We start from the raw sequence: 14,620 nt of genomic DNA on the forward strand, positions 1-14,620 counted from the left end.
CCAACATTCCGATACCTCCATACGTTCCCTAGCTGGCAAGCAGCCCCGGGGGCGACCTGGGGCAGCACATTAGTTACGGATGTCATACGGAGGTGTTAGCAGCTTCTTCTTTGAGTTACTAGAAAAAGAAGTGAAAATGCTTTCTTTTCCAAATAACTTATAACAAGTACATTTTTTAGAACTCAAGTCTAATACATTTATTCCCATCTTCTATTTCTGACAGGGAGGTTAGGAGCTTGGCTAACTGGCATCTGCAAATAGGATCAGTCAGAGATAATCAGTTGCTGCTAAGTCACCAATCAGTGTCCTGTCACCTTGTGAGGTTTTGACTTGAAATTGGGGGGGAGGGGGAGACAGACCAACAACAGCAAAACAAAAAAAGGGGCTTTTTGGTTATTTTGTTCTCAAAACATCACCCCTTTTTCTCTCCTATGTTACTTTTGAAGACAGCAAGCGCAGGGCCAGCCTTCCTACAAAGAGCCAATACCAGTATTCAGTGCCAGATGGTCTAGTCAGTTTTACTGGAGAAGTCAAAGCTTGCATCAACAATAGCTGGGAAAAAAGCTGGCCGTACCTGGGTTCCCGGTGTGATATGAATAGGTCAAGGGAAAAAGAAGAATGGCCCCAGATGTTGGGTGTTGATAAGAATGAGAATTAAATAATAAATATATCAGGGAAGCAAAATCCATAGAAGGTCCTTCCAGCCTGCTGAGGCGCAAATGTGGCCCCAGAGTTTATGATTGGCAGCTTCACTCACAGAACTATAGTGGTGTGAGGTGGGGACAGCCAGGGTGCTTAGCAATGGACTCGCGTCATAATCAAGAGACCACGTCAATTATCAAGAAGGTGGCTTTGTTATGAAAATGCCTCTGGCTCTCCTTGCCCTTGCTCCTGCCTCCCACCGTCTGCTGTGGGCGGGCAGAGCACTAAACCTTCCCCAGAAATGGGGTCTTTAACCACCAGAAATACAAGAAATACAATTATTTTCCTAATAAGACACCCAGTCTGTAGCATTATGATATAGTAACACAAAGCAAAGAAACACAGCACCTGCAACATTCTCCTGTGTTTCCCGAACACAATCATTTGGAAGAAAGCGTTTGCATCCTTGCTTTCCAATGTCACTCTCTAAACACTGCCCGGTGCCTGCCTTTTCTCCGTCTGAGGTGCTTATTGTTTAATTTAAAGCATTTAGGGCAAATGTGTGTCTATCTTTCCATTTTAATGCCCATATCAGCCAATCTGTCATCTTCGCCTTGCCCATAGCAGGGTGCGGAGGAGCGCCTGGTGAACTGGCTGACGGGGACCTGAGTTCTGACCTTAGCCTCACTGGGGGACCTTACGCAAGCACTTAACCTCTCCGTGTAAATGCCGACACCTGTAAAATATGGGGTCAGCGGATGATTTATTAGGGCTCCGCCAGCCCTAGCATTGTATAATTCAACGGCTGCCTCAGAAGATAGCCAATAAATGAACGCCGGGCTAGCAGGCCAGCCCGTTGCTGCTTCTTGCTTGCAGTCCCGAGACCCTATTAGCTGTGATCCATGATGAAATGAAGGGCTGCCAGGGTTGGACAGCCGCTGTGGATTGAGAGCAACCAAATGGAGGGCGTCCTGACAGGGTTGAAGGGGGTCACGTTATCCAGCTGAAATTGCTCTTGATTGCAGGTGCACAATGACCCACCTCCCATCTCTCTTCAATTCTTCACCACTAAGTAGCGTTAGTGCAGACCAAAAAAGGGAGTGGCTAAGAGACTGGACAGACTGGGCTGTGACTTTGAAAAAGGAAAAGCTTGTCCGGTGGGGAATCTGATTCCCCTCACAGCCTGGGGATTCTCACCAGGTCCAATTGCCTTCTGTGTGAGTCAGGCGTCTCCAGAGGAACGGAACCAGAAGGAAATAGGATTGTCTGACTCGGTTTATTTGATTGGCTTACACAATTAGAGCCTAGATAGTCCCACAGAAGCTGCCGGCACGCTGAAGAGCCAAAGAAGTTGGTTACTACTCCCGTCAAGAAGCAGCAGCGTGAGAGCCAGAGAAACCAACGATAGAGACTCCATCCAAGGCCAAATGTTTGAATGCCTCCCAGAGAGCTGCTGGTTCAAGTCCATAGGCAAACACGGAAGAAGCTGGCATCCACAGACAATAGCAACAGCAGAAAAATGCACCTCATGAAAGAGTAGACACCAGCCCCTTCTGCTTGAAGACTTAATTTATTTGTTATTTATGTGTGTGAAAGAGAGAAAGAAGATGCAGGCAAACATATGCATACATATGCAAACATATGCACGTGGGTGGAAGCCAAAAGACTGTAAGGATAAGTCCCGCCCCTTAGGGGGCGTGTTCACCTCGGGCTAATGTTTACCTATAAATCTGGAGGGCGCTTGCTTCTGCTTTCCTGGTCTCCGAAGGAATGGTGGTTCCCGCAGAGAAAGGGGTGGCAGGATTTCTGGATGTTTAGTAAAGATGCTCACTGTGCATCCTAGGATTTGGTCCCTAGGACCACGTTGGAAAAATCAAGGACCAACTCTTGCAAGTAGCCCTAGCGAAGTGTTGTGGTGTGCTCACAAAACTGATGTGTAACTGCTTTTGCATGCTCTCTCCCTCCCTCTCCCTCCTCTCACTCTCTCTCCTTCCCTCCTTTCCTCCCTCCCTCCTTTCCTCCCTCCCTCCCTCCTTCCCTCCATTCTCCTCCTGGATCTGCTTCTTCAATGCTTCACCTCGCACTGGCCTCCTTCTTTCCTGTGGTCCCGCCTGACAGAAGGTCTGGCCCTCCACAGCACTAGCATGTTCTCTCTCCCCTGTTCTCTGCCTGCAGAGTTCATAACCCAAGACTGTGACATCCTGTCAGCAACCATGACATTCCTCCCACAGCCATCCTCCCAAGCCTCCACGAGGACAGGTGGCATTTGGTGCAGACTCAGACATCCCACATGACTTTCCTAAGAACACCCACTAAATGCGCAACCATGGGAAGAGGGCAAATATCAGACGGGATAATCCCCCAAATGTCAAACAAGATAGACTTCAAAGGGAGACTTGCTCATCCACCAGGGAAACTATTCATGATTGATGCTTCCCACCAGCCCAAAGGCAGAGACTCAGTGCTGGAACCCAAGGTCAAGGGTCAAGGCCCTGACTTGCACGTGTATTCTAAAATTAAAATTATACAACTTGACGGGAGTGTGATTGAACTTAATACCAAGGGGGTCACGAACCGAGGAAAGCCCAGTCAGAGCTAATTGCTATAGATGACATCCAACAGGCAGGGTGACTGCAAACAGCAGGAAGCCTGCTTTGTAGCTCAGTCTACATCCACAGGGAGCTACCCGATCCCTAGCCTTCTGATAATTGCTCATTTCAGTCCCGTAAATGGAAAGGAAATATGCATGTTCTCTTGGACTTCATTGCCAACACTAGTGCCTCAAAATAGAAAAAAAAATGGCTTTGGAATACAGCAAAATGCTAGTTTTCTTCATTTAAAAATAAATGTGCCTTTGCCCTGAGGTTTAGAGCAGCTACCTCTTTGATGGGGTGTGACTTGGGCTACACCTCCTGTATCATCTTGCAGCCTCGGAGATGTCCAGTCACAGACAGTGAAGCGGTAGGCAGGCAGGAGCTGTCTGTGGATCAGTGGCGCCACCTATCTGTGGACTGTCAGAGTGCAGGGAGGAAGTGAAGACGGCATTGCGTGTGTAGCAGAATAAAGGCCCTTACAGCTGTCCACATGCAAATGTCCGACGTGTGTGAACCAAAAGGACCCCGCTGACATGATCAGAGATGGTCACCTTGCTGGCCTGTCTAATAACAAATCTGTGAAAGCCAGAAGCTTTTCCCAGCTGTTGTCCACCAAAAGGACACGGACTAGAAAAACAGAGATGCCTATTGCAGCTTTGAAGACAGAGGAGGCTGTCTGAAGATGGAAAGACTCTAATATTTGTTGGGTCCAAGAGGCTGAGTGTTTCAGTAGTCCTAATGTGGTTTAGAGACAGCCATTGCGGATTACCTGAGCCACCTCCTAGGAGCCAGTCTAATAAATCCCCATACATACATCTATGTGTGTGTGCAATACATGATATATAATATATAGTATATGCAATATATTGTGTTTAATATATTATATACGTATTATATCATGTGTTGTGGTGTATAATAATAGTATATGATAATTATATATAACATAATTGTATATGATTATATAATTGAATACTGTATAGCATATATTATATACTTTATAGCATGTATCTTGTATATTATTTTCATATATTTTATATTATATATATTAAAAGGGGATTTATTAGACTGGCTCTTATATAGTATATACATATACTCTATATCTATTTATATAATATATATATATAGTGGCTGGGCAGTGGTGGCACAGGCCTTCAATCTTAGCACTCAGGAGGCAGAGGCAGGTGGTTCTCTATAAGTTTAAAGCCAGCTTGGTCTACAGAGTGAGTTCCAGATTGAGAAACTCTGTCTTGAAAAAAAAATGGTTTAGTATATATACTATATTTAGTTTATAATATAGTTTATGTGATATATATGATATAATATGATTATATAGCATATGTACTATGGTATATATAGTATACATTCACCCAATCAATTCTGATCCTTTAGCTAATACTAATACACCTTCCTGTGTGGTTCTCTTGAGGTACGTACAAAACAAACGCACTTGGCTTTGCCAGTGATTACCCTTGAAGTCCTATCTCACATTGGCTGGGCTTGTGGGGGATCCTCTGAGATCACCCTCCCTCCTGAAAGCAGACAGCCATCTTGGTGTGCCCATCAGAACCACTTAGGGAGTCCTTAAAAGTCCTGATGCCCAAATCAGACATCAGTTCAGTGACATCACTTTCTGCATATGGAACCATGGATCCCCCAGCTTCTCAGTCGTTCTTCATACAATTGGAGAGAGAAGGCGTGACTATTCCCACGGGCCTATGTTGCCTTCATGTGAGGCTCATGCTACGGACTCTCATGCCTCCTTCTCGGTGACCTAGACAGGGCTGTGGAGCTCCGTACCACGCCCCTCTCAGACTTTTTCTTCCCTTTCTAGATTTCTTCCTTTGAAGACTTAGCTTTATTTCTAACTGTGTGTGTGCGTGTGTGTTTATGGGGGGGTGTGTGAGGACAGTTATCCATGGAGGGCAGCAGAGGGGGTCAGATCCTCATGGAGCTGGAGTTACAGATGGTTATGAGCTGCTGGGCATGGACACTGAACTTAGGACCTCTGCGAGATCAGTACACACTCTCAACCGCTGAGACATATCTACAGTTCCCGTTATGTAGTCTTATCTATTCTTCTCCCTTCCGTGCCTCTGGAGACCTCATTGAGGATTATCTGGAATTTTAAATCATTCACTAAGACGCTGCTACATGAAGAGTGAGCCACGGCATCATAGGACAGTTCTCAGCCTGTGGGTCACACATCAGATATTTGCACTACAACTCATAGCGTAACAGGAGCAAAATTACAGCTATGAAGTAGAAACAAAATAATTTTATGATTGAGGGCCACCACCACATGATGAACCAGAGTAAAGGGTCACAGCATTAGGAAGGTTGACAACCACTGACCTAGGAGGTTAGACATGCATGACCTCAGACCTTATGCTGGCTTTCCAGCAGCAAATCTGCATTTTTAACATGACTCAATGTGACAAGAGCTTGCTTTAGCTGACTCAACATCCCACCTCTCACCGAGAGAGGCCCCCAGTGTGGTTACAGATTAACATCTGGTGGGCCGGTTGCCTCTGTAGGGACTCCGGGGTCATTAGTTGGAATGTCCCATTTTCTCCAGCAGAAAGCGGTTGAGACAGGTCTATTTGCTACTCTCTGGGAAATACTGCTATTAATTACATAAAAACTCATCTAAAAGTTAATTCTGGAAGACCCTATTTCCCCTTTTCTGTTGCTAGGAAATTAAAAGACCAGTGATCACTTGTAAGGTTTTTGCATCAAGTCCCTCAGCAGGTTGGCCTAGGCCTCTTCCAGTCAGGCTGGCAATAGCTGCTCCCGTGAAGCTCAGAGCTGTTGAGAGGCTGGAACCAGAATCATTTTCAATATGAGCCCTCAAGGGGAAAGTCTGCCACGTCCCCTGCAGCCACCAGCATGTTCCCTAGGACCTCTTCCTGATCTCATAGGCATGCTTCATTTCAGTGGCCAAGTTCACACCATGTCCATTTCAACCCACAATGAAAATTAAATGGCTAAATATAGATTATTTTATAGTAAACTTCAAACACTGCCTGATTAGAAAAAACCATTTTCAAAGATTCTTGCTGGAGGAAATGTAATTAGCTAATATTTCTCTACTGGCATAACATTATTTTGAGAGGTTCATCCATTTGTTGAAAGTATCGGGAGGTAGACCAGTCGACTCTGGGACACCAACAGACATTAGCAGAAGTCCTCCAAACTCCAGGGCTTCCTAAATCTCCCTGAGAAGGAATCAATAGATTCTGTATTTTAGAAACTCCCAGGCCAATGTTTGATTTTCTTCTGGAAGATATCAAGTAACCAACATGGTTTAACAAAAGCCCCTAGTGAGTTTTACCACCAAGGAGATGTGGACATTTTGTTATACCAATCTCACCTGCCCCAACCCAAATCCTTCAAAGAAACCACCTCTTCTCACCTCTGACGGGTGTTCTTGCTCCCAAAACCCTCTCCCAGGAGCCATTTGCAGGCATGCATATTAACCCCTTCTGTGTACAGCTATCTTGCTAGCTCTGAATCATTCACTTTGCAATGAGCCTAGTTCTTCTTCCAAATGTAGAACAATTACATGTTTTGCCCTTAAAGTACAAACTTTATTATTTTTCTCTCATTTTCAAAGTAAATCTCTAATCTGCTGAGACAGAAAATGTGGCTTCATTTGATGAGAACTTGTAATAAAATTAAAAATTCAAAGATTGCCTACACAAAACTATTAGGGGCATTATCTTTTAAACTTTATTTAAATGAATTCTGTCTGCTCCTGTTTTCTGTTTTTATTTTTTAGAAGTACCTGATGGTCGTTAACTTATAAGGAAGATAATTTTATTTAGCTCACATTTCCGGGGGTTTGAATGCATCACTAGCTTTTGCCTAACTTGGATGAGGAGCTCATGGAGGTTGTTAACCCAGGGCAGGAACTGCAGAAAGGATAGTGATGATGGACACTAAAAAATCCCACACTAGTTTCATAACTGAGTGTATTAGAGGGTTATTTATTTAGGGGTAGACTTGCAGATCACAGTCCTCTCCTCGAACTGGGAACAGCAACCAAATCCAGCAGCCAGAAGAGGGAGCAAGCATGCACTTTACATGGGCATTTATAGTGTAAGAGAACACGCCCAAATGGGCAGGTAACATAAAGGCTACTGGATGAAGGATTTCCTGCAGCAGGAGAGCAGATGTACAAATGGGACCAATTTCGAAGAACTATGGGGAGGTGTCAGGATCCTCATAACAACCCATTCTTGTGGGAACTGATCCAGTCCCTAAAGGCCCACGTTAATTCCTTCCAAAGATGTTTCTCCCATCACTTAGGTACCCTCTGCTAAGGTCGAGTCGGCGACCTACCTATCTTGAAGAATCTGCCATGTCAACTCCATCACTCTGAAGACCATGCCCCCAACACATTAACTACTCCAGAAAAGCAGCATCGAAACCCTAGTAGCCCTATCTGAAGAATAACCGGGTGACCATGTCAGGCAGACAACCCATGCACCCTGGAAAAGAATAAACACACCCACACCCTCCCAGGCACTGTCCTAAGAGTAGCCATCGCTTGCAGGTTAACAACACAGCCCCTTCCCCTAATGCACTCAGAATGAAATTTCATAAGCATATTTTTGTTTACCGTGTACTAAACTTATCTGCCCTGTGCCACTGGAAAAGATTATTCATGTAAGTTTCATCTAAGTGATTTGATTACATTTTTCTGGGAAACCCTTCGTGGACGAGTTCCATGTCTTTGCCCATAATCATAATTATTGATTCAACAGTTGGGAAGGGTTTCAGAGGTCCCCAGTCCAGCCTTTTAATCCACTAAGATAACAAATGTATGTAATAGAGTTTCTCCTCTTCAGGATTCCACAGTCTAGTTAACGAGGCAATATTTTTATAGAAATGGCATTAAATAAAACGAAAAGCGCCTTTTATCAAGTGTATGACTGGCTGGACTGCATGCCTCTGAAGATGCATTTGCGTATGATGTGTATATGTATGATGGAATGCCGGCAGGTGGAGGGTGGGTTTAGCACAATATTGAGGAGAAGTCAAGGAGAGAATTCAGGGAGAGAGAATAGATGAATGAACGCCTCCTACTCAGCTAACCTTCCCTACTCTTACACGGTCTAGCGCTCCAAATCCGGGAATGGTGCCGTCCACTTTTAGGCTGTGCCTTCTCTCACCAATTAAAGCAGCCAAAATAATCCCAAACAGACATGCTCATAGCCAAGATGATCTAGACAGTCCTTCACCGAAATTCTCTTTCCAGGTTGTCCTAGCTTGTACCAAGTCAACAATTAGAGCTGCCATAGTACTGTATAGCAGTGTGTCTCCACCACAGAGGAGAAAAACAACATTCTCCTGCATTGCTGTAAGACCAAAAGTCCAAGAAATTTAAGTCACATCACAGACCCATGAGAAAACGTTCCACATTTTTAGCTACTTTAGTATGACATTCTAGTGTCACGCTTGCTTCAAAGGCACGCCCCCAGTAGCCTAGCTCCTCCCACCTCATGTTTTCACCACCTCCTCATAACACCATGTTGGGGGGGTGGGGGACTGCTTGTTCGTCCTGGCTGCTCAGAACCAAAATAATCACACAGAAACTGTATTATTTAAATATATATGTATATAAATATACACTGCTTGGCCCATTAGCTCTGCTTCTTATTGGCTAACTCTTACATCTTAATTTAACCCATTTTTATTAATCTGTGTATTGCCACATAGCTGTGGCTTGCCAGGTAAAATTTTGGTGTCTGTCTCCAGCAGGGCTACATAACTTCTCCCTAACTCTGATGGAGGAAGGTCATTGGTTAAATAAAGAAACTGCCTTGGCCCTGATAGGAGAAAATTAGGTAGGCAGAGTAAACAGAACAGAATGCTGGGAGGAAGAGGAAGTGAGCTCAGACTCGATAGCTCTCCTCTCTGGGGCAGACGTGATGAAGCTCTGACCCAGGATGGACGTAGGCTAGAATCTTCACGGTAAGCACACCTTGGGGTGCTACACACATTATTAGAAATGGGCTAGTCCAGGTGCAGGAGTTAGCCGAGAAGAGGCTAGATATAATGGGCCAAGCAGTGTTTAAAAGAATACAATTTGTGTGTTATTATTTCGGGTAAAGCTAGCCAGTGGTGGGAGCTGGGTGGCAGAATGCAACCCGCAGCTCCTTCAACATAACTCTTCCTTCTTTCTCCCAGCATTCAGTTTAGTTTTCCCTGCCTAGCTAAGTTCTGCCCTTCAACAGGCCAAGGCAGTTTTCTTTATTAATTAACCAATCATATTTACAGTGTACAGAGGAAAATCCCACATCAACACCATGAATGAGAGTCAATCTCAACATGGGAACCTTTGAAAGATAGTCCAGATCCAAACAGAATCTTAGTCATTCAGTAAAAAGATCAAAGGCCAAAGCTGAGAATAGAAAGGATGGAAAGGAGCCAGGCGGTGGTGGCACACTCCTTTAATCCTAGAATTTGGGAGGCAGAGGCAGGCAGATCTCTGTGAGTCCAAGGCCAGCCTGGTCTACAAGAGCTAGTTCCAGGACACCTAGGACTGTTACACAGAGACCCCCCCCCAAAAAAAATAACCCAAAAAACAAAAAGGATGGAAATAGACAGGAGATAGGTAGGAGATGGGTCTGACTGGGTGTAGCATTTGGTATTTTTCTTAGCCTGATAACACAGCTCATCTTTGAGAAAAAGATCTCACAGTTCTAGGGTTCAAGGGCAGGACACCATCATCAACTCAGGTCTGCTAGATCTCTTGGAAGGCTGCAACAGTACATGCCAGTGGGGCATCACATTGCTAGTCAGCATGCCAGAGAGCAGTTCAGTCTCATGCTTGCCATGACTCACAGGCGCTCAAGGCCCCCACCATTGTCACCACCACCCCTTCCCAGTGCTGCTCCCCTAGTGACCTCAGCTTTCTTACCACTTCCACTCCCGGGGACTAAACTCCCAACATGTAAACTCAAAACAATATCCAAATCACAGCAAGGAGCTTGATTCACTCACTAATTCATTCATTCATTCTTCATTCATTCATCTCCATTCATTCTTGATGCTGGGGATTGAAACCAGAGCCTAACACATGCTAACCAGGCATGAGCTGACACATGCTAACCAGGTATAAGCTGACACATGCTAACCAGGCATGAGCTACCCAGGCACAAGCTAACACATGCTACCCAGGCACGAGCCAACACATACTACCCAGGCACAAGCCAACACATACTACCCAGGCACAAGCCAATACATGCTAACCAGGCACGAGCGAACACATGCTAACCAGGCATGAGCTAACACATGCTACCCAGGCACAAGCCAACACATGCTAACCAGGCACGAGCTGATACATGCTAACCAGGTATGAGCTGACACATGCTACCCAGGCATGAGCTACCCAGGCACAAGCTAACACATGCTACCCAGGCACGAGCCAACACATACTACCCAGGCACAAGCCAATACATGCTAACCAGGCACGAACTGACACATGCTACCCAGGCACGAGCTGACACATGCTAACCAGGCATGAGCCGACACATGCTAACCAGGCATGAGCTAACTTTGATGCTGTGGCTTGGACCTCGGGTCTTGTACCTGCTAAGCACATTCTTTACTCTACATCCAGAGCCCCTGAGGATTTTTGAACAGCACAGTCTTCAAGGCCAAGTTAGAACAGAAGAAAGAGCCCTCTGGCAGATGCTACTGCTGGCACTGCCACAGCTAATAGAATTTCATAATAGAACCAAGAATAAAGTTAAGGCCAGCAGAACTGCTGGGACGTGAGGAATGGGGACACAGGGGTTTTGTGAATAAGTACAGGGCTTGAGGTCAGTGGCTGGAGGCGAAAACAGCCCTTCCTGGACGACTGTGAAGACAGAGGGCCCTTCAGGCTGCTGACACCAGCCATTTAGATAAGCACACTTTCTGGGCATAGCTGAGATTGGCCTGAGCGGTGGAGGAAGGCTGGGAATAGGGAAGGTAAAGGGATAGGAAGAAAGGAGAGGATGCCTCTACCAGTCTGAAGTCCTAATGGCTTATTCCCTGTGGGCCACACTGGGGTTTCAAGGACAAGCTAAGAAAGCACTTCCATGCACTTTACCCAAGCAGCTGCTCAGTGCTGGGCTTTTGTTGTTTGTGGAAAAACTGTTTGTTTGTTTGTTTGTTTATTATGTATACAGTGTTCTGCCTACAAGTATGCTTGCAGGCCAGATGAGGGCACCAGATCTCATTACTGATGGCTGTGAGCCAGTTTGTGGTTGCTGGGGATTGAACTCAGGACCTCTGGAAGAGTAGGCAGTGCTCTTAACCACTGAGCCATCTCTCTAGCCCCCATGGAAAGTCTTTTTTAAAAGATTCCCCACCTCTTTAAGACTTGGCCCCACAGCCCGCACCAGTTCTGTAAGTACGGGCTCCCCTGTTCAAAAACTAAGAGTTTCAAGACGACAGCATCCTTGAGCCAAGCGAGGGCTCCTTCGAAGCGTGCAGCCTTGTGTGGCTGCACAGGAGATGCTGTCCTGGGGCTCTGCCCTGCCTGTGGTTGAGTGTCAGTGTCGCAACAGATCTGATTTCATCTCACATCCTTGCTGCACCGAGACTGAGGGTGCGCACGCACCTGGAAGAAACCTCACCCTTCTGGCACTCCTCCACACCCGCCCGATTAACAGTTTCAAGCCTGTTCTCATCGCCCTGCCACACCTGAGTGTTAGTCTCTAGAGAAAGGTCCCAATTCCGTCTCCTTGCTCCTTCCGGCTCCAGCTGCCTTGAGGTTGCATTCACCTTCTGGTGAGGTTTCAGTCATGTTACCTACTCGTAGGAGTCACAAGAAGAGACAGATACAATGGTCTTCCTGGCATCACTATTCCTAATTGGTTTCAGCATTGGGGGCACCCAGGGCACGGCTAGCAGGTCTCTGGTCACCCACGGAGGGTCTAACGTCTGGCATGCTTATTGCAGAGGATCTGGGCGATCCAGAGACACTGAGAGCTCACTGCTACCTCCCTATGGTGGAACCCCACTGGACTACAGTAGCAATGCGATTGTTGTGTTATGGGGTTGCATATGGTATGTTATGATGATGCTTCTACATCTGAGGAAGCTGAACCCCCAGCCCAAAAGTTAATTGATTCCTCAAGACTACACAGCTAGACAGATAGATTTTTGTGAGTGGAGAAATCATTGTCCTGAGTTGTATACTCCCTGATGACCCCACCAGGCTCATAGACATTTCAATCCAATGGTCGCACAGTGGCCCTAGTTAAGGATCACAAAACCAAACCAAAAGTCATAAATCTGGGAGATTAACTAGTAAAGATCGGACAGGGGACGAGAAGGATAGGAAGAAAATAAGAGGGGGCAGAGGAAGGCAGATGGTCAGAATACATTAGGTACCCATATACATGGAAGATGGTGTCAAAGAAAAATCAATAAAAGAAAAGGAAATTCATTACTGAGGAGATAAACTAAAGAGGACTTTCCTCTGTGCTCTGAGAAGAAACAAAAAGATATCACAGCTATGACACGGCACAGTCAGAAATATAACTCAAACCTTCCATTCCTGTCCCAAGCCGCCTGCTGTCCCTATGGTCCCTGTGGAGGACCCCAGCCTCCGTGTGTCATCATCACCTTGTCCGCCGAGGAACACTTCATGAATACAGCCTCAGGCCTTGTCCCAGCAACCATTTTATTTGTACACAAAGGCATCAACCATGATTTCTGCTTTCCTCCAAAGGGAATAATTTTCTAGCTAACTTTTCTCTCTTGTTCTCTTTAGAGACAACCCCGCTACCCAGTTTAACCTCAAAACTCACACGAATTCTCAAGATCTAAAGACAGCTATAGAGAAAATTACCCAGAGAGGAGGCCTTTCTAATGCAGGTATGTGACCCAGATTCGGGTAATTCTACCTTGTTACCATGGTGCGCCTTCTATGTGGTTGTCTTATAATATTCTATATTGGAGGAGGAGGGAAAAAATAATCCATCAAGAAGTGACACGCAGCCTCTGCATCTTTCCGAAAGTGTCACCATGGATTCGGGTGCAGGGATGGTCAGACGCTGGTGCCTCAGTGGCCCTTGCCTCTGTGGCTTGAGGCCACAATCCTCGGGACTAATAGGACAGCTGTAATGACCATGTCATAGTTGGCCTATAAATACCAACCAGTTAGCACGAGGTCTGTCACTGTCCCACTCGGGAGGTCCCTTCAGGGGCCTTGTTCCCATCAAAGTTGTTGTAGCGGTGACTATGCCAAGAGACGCAAGCCTTGTGTCTGAAGATGAGTTCTCTGTGGCATCTGAACCTTCAGAGGGGCAAGTGGCCCTAGAAGTTCAAGCCTAGCTCTCCATGGGGCAGCCCCAGAAGTTCCACTGTACCTGTTCACCCAGAGGAGACTGGACAAGGGAGCGGGGTTTACACCAACCATCCTCGAAGGCTGCGGGGAAGGCTGGTTCTACTTTAGGGAAACTTCCAAGCATTTAAGGCCAAGGGAAGTCAGATGCCAGTTATGGTGGCATAAATGTACGGAGCATGGAGAAAAACAGCAAGCAGAACTAATATCCACAGAGCATCCCTGGAATTATAAAAAGTCTGAATAATGAGTTCCCTCCCTCTCATATCTCTCTAGTGACCAGAACATTAATATTTGGCAAGTGCACAACCCTTCACAGCAGTGCATTGCTAAATAACACTAGCTGAGTCACTGAATCCTTGTCTGCAAAGCCACGCTATCTGCATCATAAGCATGACAGAGGAGACTGCATATTTGTGTTCAATTTATTGCTAATACAAGCAAAATTCCAATGAGAAAACCTAGCGAGGCTCTCAATTCCTGATGATCACAGAGGTGTCCTAACGCAGTGGTAGACATTTGCAGAGAGCGATATGTTCTTAGTCTGCCTCTGCATCATCCGGGAATCCAGGGATGACTGAGGTCCATGGGAGTTGGTTCATAGAAGACCATAGGAAGGGCTGAAGAGGCACAGTGTGGTTCAGGCATTGAGAATGACTTCTCAAGGTGCTGTGCAGAGCAAGCGACAGTAAGGGAGCCACTACTTCTTCCAATGTCGGGAAAGCTGTTCTCAAATCCTGACAACAAGGACGTTTGATGAAACTGCTGCAACCAGAATGCAGCCATGATGAGGGAGCTGTATGCACAGCTCACAGCACCAGTGCCATGCCTTACCCTCCCCATTCACACACACACACACACACACACACACACACACACACACACACACAAGCAAGTTCCACCCTCACTCCTCAACACCATCAAAGCTGCCAACCAAACACAGCACCAAGAAGCCAAATATACCACAGTTTCACCAAGTCACAGCCTCTGCCTCCCTGTCATTTCCTAAACCTCCTTCAAGGGAATCAACTTGGGGAAC

General features: G+C 46.0%; 1 protein-coding gene across 2 annotated transcripts in view; it reads left to right on the plus strand.

Moving 5' to 3' along the window:
• The window catches only part of Vit (vitrin), a 113,703-nt gene that overhangs the window by 92,639 nt on the left and 6,444 nt on the right, over positions 1 to 14,620 (plus strand). For both annotated transcript variants that reach the window (XM_041631168.1, XM_041631169.1), the window contains one exon: positions 13,009 to 13,112. In XM_041631168.1, coding sequence (XP_041487102.1) covers positions 13,009 to 13,112 — 104 coding nt within the window. The remainder of the gene's footprint in view (positions 1 to 13,008; positions 13,113 to 14,620) is intronic.

Source organism: Microtus oregoni, unplaced genomic scaffold, assembly GCF_018167655.1.
Source record: "Microtus oregoni isolate MIOR12 unplaced genomic scaffold, Mior012 000036F_ref0000092, whole genome shotgun sequence".
Lineage (NCBI taxonomy): Eukaryota > Metazoa > Chordata > Mammalia > Rodentia > Cricetidae > Microtus > Microtus oregoni.